At 40.4% G+C, this 20193-nt stretch overlaps 1 protein-coding gene across 7 annotated transcripts in view; it reads right to left on the bottom strand.

The window, feature by feature from the left end:
- aatka (apoptosis-associated tyrosine kinase a) overlaps positions 1 to 19731 on the bottom strand; it is a 32806-nt gene extending 13075 nt beyond the window's left edge. The window contains exons 1-5 of one of the 7 annotated variants that reach the window (XM_005454960.4): positions 19584 to 19721; positions 18870 to 18919; positions 18644 to 18758; positions 6806 to 6939; positions 438 to 579 (exon numbers count right to left, since the gene is read on the bottom strand). In XM_005454960.4, the coding sequence (XP_005455017.1) occupies positions 438 to 579; positions 6806 to 6939; positions 18644 to 18725 (358 nt within the window). In that variant the 5' untranslated portion in view covers positions 18726 to 18758; positions 18870 to 18919; positions 19584 to 19721. Of the gene's footprint in view, positions 1 to 437; positions 580 to 6805; positions 6940 to 18643; positions 19322 to 19583 lie in introns of those variants that run through there. The other 6 variants (XR_266557.4, XM_019357872.2, XM_025906306.1 and 3 more) reach the window with 6 other exon arrangements.
- Between the last annotated feature and the right edge of the window lie 462 nt (positions 19732 to 20193).

The following is a 20193-nucleotide window of genomic DNA, read 5'->3' as shown; positions in this document are numbered from 1 at the left end:
TGGCAAGATTGAGAAAAGACTGTTGTAGCAGTCACATACAATGGGGTTAGGTCAGATCCCTTTTTTATATTTGCTAAATTATGCAGCATTGCAGTAGGTCAGTTTCTATATGTAGTAGTTAGATATCGCTCTTTTACTGAGATGAAGGGTAGGGGAGAAGAAACAAATAAAAGACTAAAAATGAAGAAGGCCAACTAAGCTTGGCAGAATTTGCTCAGTTTATATCTTCTACATGAATAAACCCAGTGAGATGTTCCATAATCCACTTGAGAAATGCAGCCTTTGTTACATCTCTTAGAATGGCTTAAAAGAAATAATGGAGGTCAAGAGGACTGAAAAAAAAAAAACACCAAGCAAACCCAAGTTTATAGAAGTTCAAATACTCCAATACATCACTTAGAAGTGTTATGTGTGTATGCTGTTGTGCAGTTTCTTACTGGATCTGCCAGGTTGTTTGGAGACAGGCAGGGAGACCTCGGTGAGTGGAAGGATGTAAACCTCGGGGCCATTCTGGGAGGAAGGCGAGGCCAGGGCGGAGAGATCTGCCTGGTACTCCTCTCCCTCTGTGTTTTCAAACTCCTGGCGCAAAGAAACACGCTGGGATTAGTCATCCACTCACAGTCGTCCTTCCACTGAAATAGTGGGAGACAATGGTTCAACTGTGAAGACATTCAAATGCACTGAGGCACTTCCACCTACCCATATACATTAGTCATGTACATTGTAGGGTGCATTGTGTGGGACGCTGTGGGGGAACACATAAATGCATGCCACTATTCAAACCGTATACACAAAGCCTGTCTTTATTTCCTCCCTCCAGTGTATTTACGTTCGTAAACAGCTGAAAATCAGAAACACAATTCTTATTTTCAGTCTATGTTTCGTTTTTTATTCACAGAGAAACAAACTTTGTTGTTGAGTACATTTTATCTCATAGAGACTTGTTCTCATAGATTTAACTTTGAAAATAACATCAGGATTTGCACTAAAAGGCCTCATGGGAAACAACTGTGTTCTGATAGCTGTGAGATTTAAACTGTGCTATTACATCTGCCACTACAGTGTTTGAATGATCTCAGTTTTTCCTGGTGTTTCCGTCTGCACAGTTTTATGCGACACAGTCTGTATTGCACACTACACACAAAAAAGCTATTCACACAGTGTACACTGAGCCACTATAGCACATTAAGAGGAAAAGGAAGAGCATATAATCAGCTATAAAAAAACAAGCAAACAAACAAAATGTTAATCCCCTCCTCCAAGAGGCAAAACTCATGGAAGATGATGATCCTCTCTTGTCATTTGCTATACACCATATCCCATATCTTCCACTCTGCCACTTATACTTCATCCCAATATCGGACTCTCTGGTCTGCTGCAGTGTCCTTGCACTTCAGCTGCTGTAGCTTGTCCCTACTCTCTCCCAAAATGTATGTATAAATACTACTGATATTAAACCAAGAGGCAGATCTGTATGGACTACTTGTCTTTTACTGACCAGTAGGAACACTTAGCACTTGCAAATGACAAATCCTGCACTGCCTTTTACATGCAGTTGTTTCTCCTCACCTTCTTCTGCATGCATATAGCTTCAAAATATGCACTGTGTTCATTCACCCAATAGGTAGAATTTATTGTTTGGTAATCTACAAACAAGGGCCACCATTATTGATACAACTGCTAAAAATACTTAGCGAAAAAACCAACCAAACGAACAACAGTAAATAAACAGTAAAGTAGAAAAACTGTAATCTAATATATATAACAGGGAAAATAAGGTTAAGGAATAAGGCTAGAGTCTCACGTATGCTCCATTAATTTATTGTTCAGAGCTTTTTCTCCAGCAGTTTCAGCCTAACAACAACCTCTGAAAGGTTAATATACTCCCTACACTGCACATATGACTGCATTTGAAAATTTCAAATTAATTTCTAGAAATTCCCATTCAAATCTATTTTCCCTGAAAAATAATTCCAATAGGAACCCTAAATGTTTAGCATATGTTTGAGAGATCTGTGAGTCAAACAACCAGAACAAAAGTCCAAAATGGCTTGTGAAAAATTTTACCTTGCTGCTGATGCATATTATCATAAATCCCACTTAACACAATAAAGATGGTCACATGCTGAGGCTTGGTCATTATCATAAGGAGCAGACAAATGACTGACATGGACGTTCTGACATTCCTTATTGGTTAGTTAGCTAAAGCAAAAACAAAAACCATCCATCCATTCTCTATCTAACCCGTAACAAGCACCAGTTGTAGCAACTACTGATGTAAAGAAACAGTAAAGAGAGAGCTGGAAGAAATTAGAAAGGATGATATTAAGCTGCAGGTTGAATATTTGAATGGCTGTGTGTGTTGTTCAACATGTGTTATAAAACACTAATATGTACATAGGAATGTGTGTGTTTGTCTTTCTCATTGAGCAGAACCATCTGCCACTCTCCTCCGAGTGAAGTGTGAAAGCGAGCACCTGGCTGTGAGTCAGCATTGCACAGCTCCCCAGAGAGCCTTCAGTTTAGAAAGCACTTAATACCCAGCCTCGCACTACATGCACCAGTAAGAACACTGCGATGAAGAGGAATAATGAAGCTTTTCGGACGGTGCAACAGTGCAGCTCTGCAGTCCCACAAGACTGCACACCTTACAAGCGAGCTGTTGAGAGGGACAGACAGGGGGACCGCTTAATCATGATGTGATACCTGGTGTTAACCTAAGAAACAGAGATAAATATTTGAAAACAAGAGAAATACATCTCCCTTAACAAGAACTTGGCTTGTCTTCATATGCAATGTCTGTCATGTCCTTGTGCAAGACACTGACTCTTTGGGGCGGCTGTTTAGCAGCCCTATTTCCATCCTGAACTCTGATGACATGGTGCTGGAAGACAATATCCCTGCAGGAATCAATAGTTCTATATTGGTTTATCAACCAGGCTGAAAGATGAAGCTTTGCTTTGTCAAGATAAATCAACTATTGTATGATGGTGTTTTAGCAGCTTAAGCCATCTTTGTGTCGCTATTCATTTCATAACATAAGGCAGGCCAGTGAAAAGTAGACACAGACTGAGGCTTCCACTGTTCCTGCTGGTTATTAAACTACGTTTTCACATAATGAGGCAGAGGCGATCTGGCATGGGAGAGACACACTTTGGCGTGCACACACACACACACACTTATCCACTAATAGGAAAAGTTCTGCAGTTGTTAAAGGTACCTCTCTATGCAGTGCTCATTAGTGACACTGTTATCCCTGCAGCATGTACCTACTAGAGGCAGTTCCCATTGATTCTCATCACATATAGTACATACACAAGGAACAAGCAGCTCGGCTCTAATCCCCACTCCTGCACTGTCCTCTGCTTTCTACAGCTATCTAATCAACAACAACAATGTCGAACACAGGTTTCATCCTCCCATTTGAATACTGTAATTGAATTTGCTCAAGTAATTACAACTAAAGACACTGTTGTCCAGTCAGGGCTGTATTGTATGGATCCCCTAGCTAAAAACAGTTACAGACAAATATACCTAGACAAAATGAAAACATATTGCAACACTTCTTCCATAAAACAAACAGCATGCTCATAAGAAACTTGTAATGGCAAGAAACAGGCACGGCAGCGACTCGAGAGTTACTCCTCCCTCTCTCCTTCTTTCCATATGCCCCCTGCCTGTGTCAGTCACTGTTAGCCCTCATCAGCTGCTCAGTTCAGCGCTGATGTTTGACACAGCATGACTGAGTCATGCTGGCAGCCAAAGGCAACACACAGACAATGTGTGCCAGTGTGGAATTGGTAAGAGGCTTCCACTTTCATACAATGGGACAATAGTCCTTAGTAAGACTTAAACACTTAAGGTGTGCTTTACTGAGGCAGAAAGAGAGTACAGAACAGAACTCTTTTTTTTTTTGAGGAAAAAAAAACACATGCCAACATAAATGTAAGGCAAAACACAGTTTGTACAAATTCTAACAAGCTTGGAAGTCAATAATTGTTATGACCATTTTTATTCGTCATCACACTTTTTTTTAAGGAAAAATTCAGTTGTATTATATAGCACCATATCAGTTGTCTCAAGGGGCTTTACATTGTAAGGTAAAGACAATAATACAGAGAATACAGGCTTCTTAAAGGACATTCTTCTTTAGACACTGGCTGCCTTTTGTTCAATGACGGGTAGCGTTCCACTGGGTGTTTTGCTACCCAGGTATGCTTTTACTGCACGGGTAGTACGTAACTGTCATGCTGAAAAACAAAGCTGCTGCCAGTCGAATCCTTTCTAAACAGCATTGCATGCTGGATCAAAATCTTTGTGTTCGGAATTGCATCATTTTTGACAAGATCCTGAAAACCACTGGCTGAAGAGTCTCCACCAAGTTTTACTGATGGCTGTACACAATCAGTGTTGTACCGTTCTCCTGACCTTCTTCATATATACTGACAGTGATGTGAACCAAAGTTTCAAATTTGGATTCATTAATCCATCAAACATATTTCCACAGATTTTCAGCCTAGTTCTTGTGTACTTTGGCTTATCTCAGCTTTTTCTTCGTTTTACCCATCCTTGAGAAAGGCTTCTTGACAACCAGGCTTCCACTGATACTTTTTCTGATGAGGCTTTGGTGAACAGTAGGAACTACTGAAAGGCCAGATGCACCTGTCAGATCCTGCATAAGGTCTTTGCTGGATGTTTTCCTATTTCTTAAGAACATGAGTTTCATCACAGGTTTTTAGGCCTGACACTTCTTTTTCTGTCCTCCAAGTGTCCATATGTGTGTGGACACAAGGAGTGTGTTATTTTAAATGCATAAAATCCAGTGTTGGGTAAGTTACTTTAAATTAGTAACTTAGTTACATTACTAGTTACTTCTCTAAAAAAGTAACTCAGTTACTTCAAGTTACTCGTTACTTTCAGAGTAACTAGTTACTAGGGAAAGTAACTTTGGTTTTACTCAGAATTCTCTTGTTAATGTGTTGCTTCCATAACTGGATACCCAGCAAGACTGCCAGTCTTCTAGCTTGCTTACTTGCCACAAGTGCACTGTGCCACCTACCAATAGAAAGGAAAAAATAATGTGCACATTTCCACGAGAGAAATCCCACGCCTGGACCGTCGTTGACCGCCGCATGATTCTAGCCTGCTTTTTACATCCAACACAAAAACTGCAGTCGTGGTGCTTTTGATTGTACTCAGAACTTGGAAATTCTGCATTCTGAATAGGAAGATGTAGGTAACACCAGACTGCAGATGAGCTGCACACAGAGCTGGACTGGGACAAAAAAATCATCCCGGGCATTTTGACTAGAGACCAGCCCACCATTATAGGAAAAATCATAAAGCCTTTGAATGAAAACAAACACTGTTGTGACAGTGATGTACACTGTTCTGATGGTATATATGTATCAATCTATCAATTGTTTGTTGTAAGACTCAGATAATTATTTTTTTTAAAAGCGAGACATTTTAAATGAGAATAAGAAAGAAAAGTATTTCTTTGTCCCCCCCTTTCTCTGTTAATGCCCTACCTGGCCCCCTGGCAACACTTTGCTAGACCCGCCCCTGCACAGTTACCAGCTGTCAGCTACTTAGAAAAGGATGCTGGTGTTATTTGTCTCTCAGAAACAGTTCATAACTTCCCTTCAACTCATTCATGTCACCTAAAAGGTAAACCTGTTTCTACATCACCTGTTCAGCTCTGATGATTCAGTAAGGACATCTCCTGGTTTCATCTTCATGTTTCCCTCTCACCAGATAACCAAACCGATATAATGACCAGCAGCTTTAAAGCTGTGGCTCCAGCAAACATCAGCTGATACTAGAAATTAATATTAAATAACTTCTAACAACAGCTGATCAAGCTTAAACGTGCTGCTGTTGTTTAACGCGACATCCGCTGGTTTCCTCTTTCTGGCGCAAAGTGGGCGATAAATAAACAAGAGAGAAAAGCCGATCAGCTGATCATTGATCAGTTTCGTGATTGAAGTAGAAACGGGAGAGAAGAAGAGGCAGCTGTGCAGCTTTAGCTTTGTGTCTTTTTCATTGTAGCTGAAGTCCGGGACAAACTGTGTTCCTTTTCACCTCAGTACGAAACGCGTAATATTTTCTCTGAATACCAGACGATTCTGTTTTTTACTGGACGGTTGGCAACTCTAATAATTAACCGTATGAACAAAATAAAGTTCAACATCAGTAACATAGCACCCACACAGCTGTATAGAAACTCCGTCATGCTAGCTAGCACGCAGTACGAAAATGTCAGCATACCGAAAATAAACTCCACCTAAACTTGGTTTATATCTGACTCCGATAGACTGCAGGTCATAACTTCTTACCTGAAGTTTAGTTGACCTGACACTCGGACCGGCGGCCGCTTCGGGTCTCTCCTCTTGCCTCCCTTTTCCTTCATCCACCTGCTGGCCTCCACCACTTGCTAATGTTATTGAATCTGTGGAAGCTCCGCGATAGCCACCACACGAAGTAACGAGTAACGAGCCTATCTAAATCCCAGTAACGAGTAACGCGTTCCTGGTTTTGGCATAATAACTAGTTACCGTGCTCGTTACCACAATAATAACGTAGTTACTGTAACGCGTTACTTAATAACGCGTTAGTCCCAACACTGATAAAATCTAACAAACTTCAGCAGAAACAAAAACAAGTTTCCTTTTTCTTTTGCCCCCTTGTTTCTTTTTTTGTTACTCAGCTAACTCGCAGATCATCATATTCCCTGGACATCTACTGACTCCATAGAGTTTGTGTTACTCTCACCACGTCCAGTTGGGGGCAGCAGGGAGCTCACCTTGAAGCCAATGTCTCCCTTCTTGCAGCAGAGGCAAGCCAGCATGAGGAAGACGAAGGTGAAGAGGCCAGAAAAGGAGACAGCTACCACTGCCAGAGATGAAGGCCAAGACAGCTCGCTCAGTGGAGCCCCATCTGCAACATCAGAAGATAAAGCGAGTGTTAAAAGCATGGAACCAGAGATCAGATGGTAAACTGTAGTCATACAGGAAATTAAAACCAAGAGGTGATTTGTGAATGTTTATGGGCAAGCTTGATGAAAGAAGCATGACTCCTCATTAGCATTTCTTCTTCAGTTTCATATTAATCTCCATAGACTGTGTAGAAAGTAGGCTGCCGTAGATTAATTACAGTGGTTACGATGTACTCTGAGTCATAGAAGCTGAAAGTTTTAAACCGCCCACCAAAACAATTACTGCTTAATAAATTAATAAAGCGGCAGCAGAGTAGGAGTAATGGCTCATTCTATTTCAGTGTGTAAAAAAACGATGATGAAAATGCTGACTGTGTACTTTTAATGCGCTTCGCAACTTCTTCAATACCGCCCAAACTGCTCTCAAAGGAGTGTTTGGAACTAAAGTACAACTAAAAATTAATTCTGTTAAAGCAATTGATTTCCATTAAACCTTGGCTAAATGTTTTCTGTGGGTTTGTATGTATTGGCCACAATCTGCTGTGTTTTTCCTGTATGCATATATGCAGCACACATGTGTTAGTTTGTCTTTCAGCCTGTAGTAACTTAGAAAAGGCCAGAGGGGCCAGATGTCAGAGTTTGGCGCATCTACATAAGCTGATTTACAGCATTAAACCTGCTGCCAGCACAGATGGAAGAGACAAAGGAAGAAGGAGAGACAGAGGAAGACAGACAGAGAGACTGTGAAAGAAGGCTTGGAACAGATGCAAACATGCAGGCATGAATTAGCAGTATTCTTTCCACATAGCTCAAGACATTTATTCAATTATTTTTTACTTTTACTTTTTTAAAAATCTTTCTTCATGACATCCACACGGACACACAGCAACAAAACTTTATACACCTTCAGTACTCAAACTACTGATCAGAGAACAAAATAATCTCCAATTTCTTAAAGAGTACCTTGCTGGCATTTTCTTAACTAGAGATTTTCTGTATTAAAGAGCAATTCTCAGATTTTGGTAATAACCTGAAGGTTTACAGATGCTGTAATGATAAGATTTTTATTCCCTGCAATAGATGAATAAATGTCTTTCAGACTCCGTCTCTCCTGTCTGAAATGCAAGAACTGCATTAGAAAGTTTTATTAAACTGACCGTGGTGACATCATTATGATGTGACTCGGAATAATGTTTTCAAATAGTGAATTTGCTATTGAGGCTGAAAAAATGTAAGAACTAAAGTCTAAAATGTATTCTTTAACTTATCATAAAAAAAATAAATTATATAAACACACAACCTAAATTAAGGATTATAGTTAGATTATAGATATATAAATATTATATAGATATTATAGTTTATCTACAGTAACCCTGTAGCTTTTCTTTATATGTAAATCATGAATTCATCAGCCAGTTCAAGAAAAGGAGCAGAACTGTATTCAATCCATTTTCCTTTATTACTTTACAACTGTGATGTTAACACACACAAAAGCATACTCCAGTGCTGACTATGATCACTGTGGTCTGTGATTCTTGTGCCTGGGTTTTTAAAGGCTCCCTGACTAAGACCCAGCAGTCCAGACCCATTCGGCTGCAGGGAGCATACTCTTCCGGCCTTGACAGCTTTTGCAACCCAAACAGAACTACTCCAACCAAAGCTTAACCCTGAGGTCATGGCCACAAAGCCCTGTATACCCTCCATTTACATATACATGGAAGTGGACAGTGCAAACAGGCAGGGTTCTTATGTGAAGCCTGCTTTAAGAATTGCAGTGCATGAGTGTATATGTGTGGGCACTGACCCGCCAACACATCACCATGGTAACGTCCTGATGGCCAACACATATTAGTTGATTGGCTTTTACAGTGCGGTAAACCTCATGCCCCTTCCTTTTTGCTGATGCCTTGCCCGCTGAGAGAGGGTGTGTGTGTCTGTGTGTCTCAGTATGTGAGAGCTTGTGAAGTGGAAAAGAAGGTGATTATGAAACTAAACAAAGCAGCGCCCTTTCTAGATCCACCACATACCACAACACACAGCCTGTGAGGGGGCTGATAGGGAAATGGGGGATGATCCTTAAAATGCCATCTTTTCAAGCCTTCTAATGTTCTAAGTATCAAGAAGCAAACCATAAAAGCAAAGGAAATATGCAATCTTTCCCTCTGTAACACAATATTAAACATTTCACCTGTGTTATTCTCACATTTATGGCAGAATCTTTATCTGCTCAACAGTTACTCTAAAGGATTACACTGTATACTAAAACATATGTACATGCACTGATTCATTACTCAATCCTTCTGCACAGAATTTTCTGCTGTTTCCTCATTACAAAACAGCAAACAAACACAACCCATTATATCAAATAAGAATAAAATGTTGGGTGCTTTAGAATGCAAGAAAAATGCAATAAAATATTCTAAAAGCAACATGAAAATGTCAAGTGGTATTAAAAAGAATAAGAGTTAGCATTTTGCGTTAAGTTACTGCTGCGCAATTTAGGTGCCGGCAGGACTGGATTGATGGATGAATGTGGGGAAGGAGGAGGGAGTGGGGAGGAACCATGCTGTGCAGATGGTGCCAGAAACAGCAATGATACATGCTGAATCAGAGGGCATGGTGACTCAGAGCCCACTGAAGGACACAACATAAAACAGACATACACATGTTGTCACTTCTGAAGGATACTATTAGTTGGCTGTCATCGTGTACAAGCCTGGGAGCTGATCAATTGCTCCTGTTTGTGCTTGCTACCAATGAACACTTGGTTACAGTCCCACAGCACACAAAGTACACACATATATATATATATACAAATATATATACATATATATATATATATATATATATGTATATACATATACATGGAGAGAGAGAGCGAGAGAGAGAGAGATATTTCACTAGAGCTGATGTCACTGACAACTGTTACTAACTAACTAATTTTGTAGTTTCACAGAAGCTGAATGCCAGCTTCATAGACAGCTTTGAGACACGAGATTTCTTCTCATTTCACGGTTGGAACTGGGACTTCTGTTTGCAAAAATAAGGTTTGCATGTATACTGAATTCCAACACTTCTCTCCTTCCCCACCAGTCCATGCAGTATCTAGTATTCACTAATGATGCTGCACAAGGCAATCAGAATAAGGATCAGCATTTCTATGGACATTCAAATCATAAACTCTTTTATGCAGGCTCCTCTTTTGAAGCCTTGAGTTTGGAAATGTGGCTACTGCAATCCTAATGCCAAATGAAAGGCACTGCATGGTCCTGTACAGTATGTAGCAACATGTCAGCCTGGCTCTACAGTGTGCCCTACTTTACACGCAGTTATACTCTTAACAAGAAAACTTTTGAAAAAATGAATATTATGTTGTTTTAAATAAGACTTGGAACTAGTGGTCGAGACATTGGACTCATGAGATACTAAATCACAATAATATATTTATCTTTGCAACCAGATAGGGGCTACATCCATCTTTTATGTATAGTGTATGTGAAGCAGGAGAGGGCCTGTTTAAAGTACTAGCAAGACCATGAAATATCCAGGAAGTCCAAGGTTTACTGGATGGTGGGCTATTATACTACTGCAGGTTTTTACACAGCATTTCCTCAAACAAATATTTTGTTTGTTTGTTTGTTTGTTTGTTTTCAAGAAATTCTGCTGTATGCCCGAAACTCTGTCCAGGGTTCAGTACAAACAACTGAGTTTCTATAAGTCACTGTAACATTTTAGTAAAAACAAATAAATAAAACAACAAATAAATATGAATAAAAAACTACTACCCTTTCTAGCTATAAGCTTTGGGAATCAATTTATGGAAAATGACAAATACTGGCAGTAGAGGTAAGGTTTTTCACAACGTCAAACCACCTTTGCTTTGAATAACGGAGTGCAAGTACCTAGTTACTACCTTACAAGTATGTATAAGCGCATGACTGGCAAGGTGGAGATTTTAGGACACACAGAGTTTGGGGAATCCCCAGGAAGAGCTGCAAATGCAAGTGGTATCTGTACTTCTTTGCACATCCCTTCACCACCAGGACTCTGCCAAAGAGGAGTTTCAAAATGGGTCAGTAAATAGAGGACTGAAAAATCTCTATCTGCTCCCTTTTTAGCTTCCCGCTTCCCAGTTGGGAAACTAAGTCATATTCTAGGATACTTTCCAATATTTAGCCCAAATTAAGGCATATGGATCATTCTTTATTAAGTAATCCTTCTTTACCAGAAAGTCAAATATGGTCACCCAGAAGAAAATCTGAGGTATAAATATAAATATGAAAGTGCGACATTTGAAAAGCCGTCTCACTTCCTCTTGGAGGAATCGTGAACTGAGCGACGACTCGTGGTCCTCCATAAATATTTGAGAAGCACACATTAGTTCACCAGCTGCACAGCGAAATGAAAATAAAGCACTTAAATCCATGCTCATACCCACTTTATTAAAAAGCCGTCTTTAGGACTGAAGAGAGATGAGAAATGTCCTGAAACACAGGAGGGGGAGTGATGGAGCCACCATGCCACCCCCACAATTCAGACTGATGATGGCAAGGATGCAGTAGGATAAAGGGGGGGATAAAGAGAAAAACAATGTAGTGGCGTAACTAGAAAGAATGAATGAGGCCATCTGCATTGCTTTGCACTTTCCAATAATGGGAAACCTTCAGTGTTTCTTCTGGCTTGTGCTGTGAGATGATGGTCAAACAATCTAATACTAGGTTTAGGATTGATGTGCACATGTCACATCGCAGTGGCTAAAGAAAATCTGCTGAGTCCTTCACGATCATAGAGCTGACAATGCAAGTTTAAAACTAAATAATGGCCATGAAATGCAAAAAGCAGACTGGCTATATCAGAAACAGTTGACTGCTCAAAGTGTCAGTGCAGGAATAAGGTCTACCAATAGTAATGAAAGCAAGCTGAACCATCTTACTGTCTGACAGTGCTCCATGAAATACCGGAGGCAATGATACCAACTAATAAAGGGTGAGCAAGAAAAATAGACATGTAGAAAGCTCAAGGCCCACAGCACGAAGTAAAGAGAAAAGCTAAGCTCAGCATATGTACATGTGTCTGTGTGTGTGTGTTCATGCATGTATACATAAGATGAGGATACGGTGTGTTAAGCACAACCACTGAGCTTTTAACGGTATATCATAAATAAACCAATAAGGTAGAGCCTTGTGTTGCTGTGCAGCTCATACGGCCCACTTCACCAGCTAAAACACATCTACTGCTGCCTAAATGCAACTCTGGGTAACTACACAGTGCTCGTGTTCATCATGCATTAAAAAAAAATCTGTTCCAAATCGACACAAACGGGACACACAGGGGACAAACGAGGTATTTTATTCAGGACAGAGTGAGAATATTAAGATCTCCCTCCCACACTCATATGAAGGCCAGAGCTGAGCCATGTGTTCATATTCGCACGCAGACACAAGAACTTGCACCCACGCAGAAAATCCAGTAAAGGTGGTGCACTAAGCTCCATAAAATAACATTGGACTAATGAGGTCCATGAGGAGGAGCACTAACACACAAACAATAGTGCGTGCTTCGCCCTCTGCGAGATGCCGTGTCTCCTCGCTGTGCACCTCTGTTTAGCGCTTTGCTTTAGTCTCTCGCTGGTCTCTCTGGTAGCTCTTACTTTTATTTATTTATTTATTTATTTTACCAAGGGGCCTGCAGGGTGGGCAGCGTGCCAGACTACACACCACTGCAATCAAACTGTCTCGAGAAAGAGCGGGGTGAGATACAGTTTCAGCTGCAATTAGTATTCAATAGATTGGGCATGTTTTAAATAAATAGAGTGTTAAGTCTGTGTGTGGTCAGTGGCCAAGACCTGTGTTTTGTGAGTGTTAGGAAGGCACAGCATGTTACAGCCATTCCTTCTATACAGAAGCTTATATTAAGAAATAATATTTGCAACTTCGTTTGACATTAAATAGAACATTTAAATGATCTTGGAAGACAATGAAATATTTTACAGAGGAACATTTCTAAAAGGTACGAACGGCTAAGTTGATATTAGTATACTTTGAAAATAAGGCAGCAAGTCCTAGACTGTGGCAGTAAGTGTCACCACTTATGCAAGAGTAGACTAGTTTCTTCCATTTTTACACCCTTAATGCACTTCTACTCTCGCTCAATTCTACGGAGAGGAAACGATGAAAATCTGTGAAAGAGACACACACAGGACAGGAGAGCAGAAGACAGTCCAAATTTACATTTAGGACAGTGCTGGAGGGCCAAACAAGCATCTCCATCTGCCCTGCCTGGGTGGTACCAAGTGGTTTCCAACAATACCATTTGCTTACACACATAAATCCCATAGCGGAGAGAAGGAAAAATGCACACGAGGCATCTGCATTTGCAAGCAGTGACAGGCAAATCACCAATCAAAACATTTTAATTACAATAGCTGAAAAATTCCAGTTTCAGGTGATTAACAGAGAGCTGCCTTTGTGAATATATGATCATTCTGTGCTGCTTTTCTTCAAGTTAATGTCAAGATTTAATGTGAGGACCAACTTGAGACTTCTTATGTGGGGATGCAAAGTTGCTGGACTTAGCTCCTGCTTTTTCATCTAGTTGGATGTAGCAGTTTGACACAGACAAACTTCTCAAGAGAAAACCAAACAACAAGTTGAGAGAGATAAAAATGTTCTGAAGAAAGAGGAAAAGTTAAAGCAGAAAGTTAGAGGATCACAAGACTGTAATGAAACAGTGATGAACACAGAAACATACAGAGGAGAAAGCAACAAATACACATGTGCACAGATGTCAGACTAAGGAAGGGTTGGGAGCAGAGGGAACAGAATGACATGATTAATGGCAGGATATGGTATCCTCCACCATCTTACATCCTCTTTGCTGTTCTGTAGTCGCACTGTCTGTGCATGACTGCAGATAGCAGAAGGATGAGCTGGCCTGCAGAGAGCCATGATAACTGTCATTAACTGGGAGTGAGAGCCCAGGAGGACCACCATGGATCTGCATTATAGGCCTGCCATGTCCATCCGCTGACAGCCCAGGCAAGGGCACACTACTGTAAAAAAGGGTCTGAATATCAGCTCTGCTTATAACGGATAGATCTTTTAAGACAGACTAATTACAAGACCAGGGCACTGAATGAAAAAGTGTTAGCTGCAACATTTAACATTAATAATTCATTTATTTGAGCCATTATTATGATTTATGTACAGACCATTGCAGAGGGGACTAGCAGCCTCTGCTGGCCTTTACCCTGCATTTTATAATGTGTGCTGATGGGTGAGATTTTGAAGGAAAACTGCTAATTTGGGGTAATTATTATGCAGCACGATAGAATCAAAGCTGATGTTCTTCACAAATGGAACAAAAGCTGTTCACAGTTTATCATTAACTGGCAAACAGAGAGCTGCGTGAATGAATGGGATGAAAATATGTTTATCCTCTCGAGTCCGCTAGAGTGGGAAACAGAGGATTGTCTGATGCATGTGTTACCACTCATCCATATATTCAAGTACGGAGATTTTATTGAGGTAAATGGACAGAGAGTATCATGAAATAACCACGCGAACCCCTCTATGACATGTATGTATACAAGCCCATTTTTGTGCTTAGTGATACAAACTGTAATAGTTCTTCCTGTTAGCCCGAGAAAGAGAATATAAAAGATACTTAATTTCTACACAGCTCATATTTCATTTAAGCTCTAACAGCTCTGGACTCAACAAAGTGGCCAGGTTATGTTTTCCTATTGGCTTAGCATTGATAAATATATAGGTGTAATCATCTAGTTCAATTGTGGATATGATCTAACCATTTCTATTTCACTGCTCTCTAGGCTATTAGTACTGAAACGAAGAATTGATGTAAACAGGAGTCAGTGCCTTTTAAAAACATTAAACTAACAATACTATTGCTTTACACACAAAAGAAGATGCATTAGAAAGAAAATTATTGTATGTCCTTTTTGCAAAAGCTGTCAAACAAAACCTAAGAGGATTATTCCTCTACACCAAGTAAAAATACTAATTAAATTACATTTTTCTTTATTAATACAGAGAATACAATGCAGTTTTTCCTAAACTCTAGTAAAAAAAAATGGCAGAATTAGAGTCACATAACTTTTACAGCTACTGAATTGTATAAATTGTCATCAGTGACAGAGCTGTCTGCATGCAGACCTGACAGAGCACTACTCTGCACTCACATGACACCACACTTGTATACTTAGGCCTCAGGCTGATAAACACAAATTTAATGTATGTGCAAACCATATGCACTTTATATGACATATAGCCAGTGTCTTGTGATGCATACCACAGCAGTGAATGCCCAATAGTTTTTGACTGTGTGCAAATGTAAAAGCTGAAATGCAAATATTCCTGTACAAAACAATTTAATGTGAGTTATGCTGGTTCTCGTGTACATCCGTGTTTGTCTGCTTCTGTTAAACATGTGCCTGTTATGACCTAAATGCAGTGAACACACCAGCACACAATGAGCACACTTTCCACCCAAATTCCTTCTGTTTCTCAAACCAGCAGCTGTTTAGTCGTCATCTTATAATAACACAATTCTAAAAACTGACTACACATCAACCTTGTATTTTAACTAGCGCTATTCATTTATTATGTGAGATGTTGCTAAATTGCCACCAGTGCAATCTGACATTTACAGTGCACAGAAGAATTAAACACTGTATTTCCTCCCTAAGACAAACAACTATGCAACTACACACAGAGCTTTAAACAACTGTGGCACACCACATCATCACACAGAGAGCGCACAGAGGAGACATAGATGGTTTCCCTTCAGTGCTGAAATCCACTTCATTCTTATTCTAGTTCCCCCAGAGGAAGACTTATGCAACCAAAGTGCTTGGTGTTACACATGAAGAGATGAATAATCAAATAGTCCGCGGTGACTGGCTTGTACTGACCCAGTCAGTGGGAGGAGCTTCGAGAGCAAGCACAGAAACCATTTTTAAAATCTCTTCCCTTCAGCATCACCAACGCCTTGGTTACAGCCTGCAGCAGTGTGTCCATGTGTATGCGGGGTCACGTGAACGCTTTCCTCAATGTGAAACATGCATGGAACATGTGTACACCAAGATACTATTTATAACATGTACACTCGATGCCACTGCCACCTCAAGGCATCAGAGGTGAGTGCTGAAAGACAGCCTCCCACAGTGCTGCATTGTCAGCTTGTTGGTGTATCAGTGCTTCCTTCCATATCAATCCATTGTCTGTTTGCAGTGACAATGATGCGCTGCAGATTTAGTCTGTATGTAGGATGCAGCCAGGTCTAAACGGTAACGCTCACGCACATCTGCTACCGCTCCTGATGGGAGCGCTCTCCTTGGTGCTGAAGCAATAGTAGGCCAGGTGTTGGCTGCAGTTGTTGGTGCAGAATGCTACACTCTACTGAGTGCAGCTGGGGGCGACTTTACCCCTGGCTGCACTCAGACCGAACCCCAACCCAGTCATGTGAAGGCTGATGAATTCAAACCTGCTACGGTGTGTCTGTCTTGGCTGACGGCTTATATAATGCCAGCCAATGTGACAGCTGACTTGGCCCCATGGTTGTTTTCATGTGTGGATGTGTGTTTTTGAACATGTGTGACTGTTTGCGTGAAAGTGTGCAGAGGTAGAGCACACCATGTTCTTATACAGCCTGGGGCATGGGGACAAAATGCAGCTGTGGAGGTTGGCTTGAGGGGTGCTGCAGTTCAAACGCCGCCTGACTTTTAGCTTTGATGTCAAATCAACCAAGTGTTTGTGTGAGTGAGGGTGTGCTGAATTTGTGTGTGCACGCACAGTCGATTACACTGTTAAAATGGTCAGTTTGCAAAGCTCCGAATGGTGGAATGATGGAGAATCTGACATTTACATCCTCCCAGTAGTTTGTATGTGTGGCTATTGTTTAATTTCACTGCCCCATTCCCTCAAATTAGTGATTTCAAAATGAGAGTGTGTTTAATTAATCTGCAAACAGCATATTCAGCGACTACAGCTAATTCCTCTCTGAGTATGTCCCTCCCCTTTAAGGGTCTCTAGCATTTTTCTGTCCTTAGCAGTGGCTGCAGAAATGATTGGTTCCTTCTAAAACACACCCCCTCCATCTCCTAGGCAACATTGATTCTCAGTCCAATTACTAGAAAGGAATCGGATCGCTGGGTGAGGGCCTGCTCTCATGAGAAATATAGATCATTATGACAGGAGTGACAGTCCAGACCCCATACTTAATTCCAGCTATATACAAGCCACATGCACAGTCCCACTCATACCCCACCCTTTCCACCTCATATAAGCTGAAAATCTTCATATATGTAAAGCTGTAAGAGAGGCTCTCCCGCTTCAAGCTGATGAAAGAAAATATGTTTCACTGAATAATCCTGATGGAACGTTTTACAAACCTGTGTTCTCCAGTAGGGAGAAAATGCAAAAGCAACAACATTATAGATGGCCCACAAGAGCTTCAGTTAGCAGGCATTTTACACATAATTTAATTGGGAGCTATTTATCATTTTTTCAAATTAAAAGAACTGTTTTGGTTTGTTTGTATCATATTGCACTAAACAGCACCGACCACTTATTTTTCAAGTATACAAAGGCAGAAAAATGTATTTTTGTTTGTTTTTGGGGTTGATCAGCACAGCTGTGATGATTCTTTCAGTCTTGTATGGCATCTAAGTTTGGCTTTATATTAAAAGTCCAAAAATAAATTCACATTCGTTTTCAAAATTTTCCATTCCTGTATTTCTTCATGTAATATTTTACAACTTTGCAAATGCAAAAGGAAAGACATATAATCACATATAACCTCATTTTAAATGGAAGCCCCCTTTTTGTGCTGCATTTGGACATAAGGACAAGAGAGCTTAGAGACACCAAATAAGACATGGGGAGAGTCACAGGAAGGTAGAAGAGGGTGGAATAATTGGACAGAAACGGATCAGGGATCACTGAGAGTGTCCAGAGTGGGGAGGACAGACAGAGCCTGAAACTTGAGAGCCACTGTGCTCAGTGCTGTCATTTGTATGCTCAGCACACTGCACCCAGTGCAGGGACTCTCTTAGTCCTGTTTACATTTGTACACAGTTATTTATTCTGCTCTAATTCAAGCCCTGTCATCCTGTGTGAGGGCTTGTCTTCCTGCTCAGTTGTCCCAAAACACTGCAGCAGCACACGGGCTCACCTTTGCCAAGATCCTGTCACTTGACATGTTGGGGCGATTAAATGCTGCATCCAAATGAGGACCAAAAACTGCAACCCTCAAACAGCAGAACCATGCATAGCTGTAATGTATTAGTCAGCCTACAGGCACACACCCTGATCACAGCACAGACATACAGTACATGCATGCACACACACAACTGCAGGGATGTATGTGTAGGATTATGCAGGTTCAGTGCAGGTATAACTTTTAACCCTCTTTTCACCAAGCTATGATATGGCCTGACAGTGAAAAAAACACCCATATATAGACTGTAAGGGTTTAGGATCACTGTGTTTTTTCACGACATACACTCGTATATTATTGATGCTACTGCTGGTTAAGAAAGAAAATGTATGTACATATGATATATGGCATATTACCAACAGTGATCACTCAACCAAAGCATAAAAAGCACATAAATAACGAGCAGCTCTCCAGTGAACGGATAAACATTCTTATTAGAAATAAGAAATCCTTCCGTTTGACCCTTACCTGTGTCGAAGTGAGAACTGAAGGCAAAACTGGGATTGAAAAAAGCCGAAGACATGACAATTACATGTAGAGCAAAGACCATCCTCCTCGTCGCTTTTCAGAAGACAGCAAATGCCTAACCGAAAACAAGGGTCAAAAAATAAATTCCTGACTCAGGTGCGTGTGTAATTTAAGAAGCCTAACCTCTAACGGAAGCAATAATGCGCAGCATTTTATTCCAGCACACCTCATAGAGAGCCCCCCGAAAATCCTGCTTCACCTTCAGCTCGAGCAGACCTGGAGACAGATGTTGACAGTCGTTTCCATTTGAACACATCTGTGTGCTGACTTTTTGAACACTAAAATCATGAATCATGCCACGCGCCTTCTTTCTTTCGGCTATCTTTTGACAGAATCAGTTCATCTACTCGGTCACCGAGTGAAAGCCTTGTTATTTACACCGATTTTATACACTCTAAAATCTGGATTGTTCCAAAAAATTTGGAAATATCCCATGTGTGTTTCTTTCACAATAAAAACCCTCTAAACGCCCTGCCTTGTACTACATGTAACATGCCAGTTAATGGCAAAACAGTTGATTTGGGTTTAAAAAGATGCGACGGTAAGCGACGCGCATTTGGGATTCAGCTTCGGTAAAGAAAGACTGAGCGACATCTTGCACCACTGTCAAGTGACCAGGTTTGTAGAATTACTTCCGTTTAAGACTTTCACAATAAGAATTCAATCACATAGTTTATCTAAGAGACCCATTTTTATAATTATTTTAATGACGGAATTAGCTTGACTTCCGTAATGACCAAGGGTTCTCTGACGCACTTGACAAAATCGTTTCTTAAATAAAAAAAATGCTGGTAGAGCAAGCGCGCGACCGTTCGTGCACTAGGTCATGATCAACCTTAAATGAAAACGTTTTAGCCTAATTTGAAGTCATTTGCATTACCTTACTGTCTGCCTTGGAAACAAGGCATCCCCGGGAGGAGGCAAAGAAAGGACGCTCAACAGCCTCCATACACTCCATAGAAGGTAGTAGCTTGGTCTATCATGGTTTCATGATGTGGTCCTGTCACTGTTAAAATGCGCTGGGAACTGAAGTCACATGTTAATTATTTTTGCACAGAATGGTAAAAGGCTGGTTTTACTGTGGCCAAAACCAGAATGTATTTGTAAAATAAAGGTCTTTTTTTCCCTTCTTCCTGATTTAGTTATAGCATATTTGTTTTGTTTAAATGTTTCAGATCATCAACCACATTTTAATATTAGATAAAGATAATGTAAGAAAATACAAAATTCTGTTTTAAAGTGATGATTTCATTTATTAAAGGTGTGCAAGGAATTGCCCCTAAACCTAATAACTGGTTGTGCTGCCTCATACTTAATTCCAGCTATATACAAGCCGCATGCACAGCCTCATTCTCTCTCTCACCACCAGATGGCAAAGAGCAATCTTCACAATATGTTGAAGAGATTTATGATAATTTATTCCAATTGTTAGTTGGTTTTAAAGCAGAGTGACAGTGTAAGAAACTTTTTTAATTATCAAAAGTATCTTG

Source organism: Oreochromis niloticus, linkage group LG4 (assembly GCF_001858045.2).
Source record: "Oreochromis niloticus isolate F11D_XX linkage group LG4, O_niloticus_UMD_NMBU, whole genome shotgun sequence".
NCBI lineage: Eukaryota > Metazoa > Chordata > Actinopteri > Cichliformes > Cichlidae > Oreochromis > Oreochromis niloticus.
This window is presented reverse-complemented; position numbering and strand designations above follow the sequence as displayed.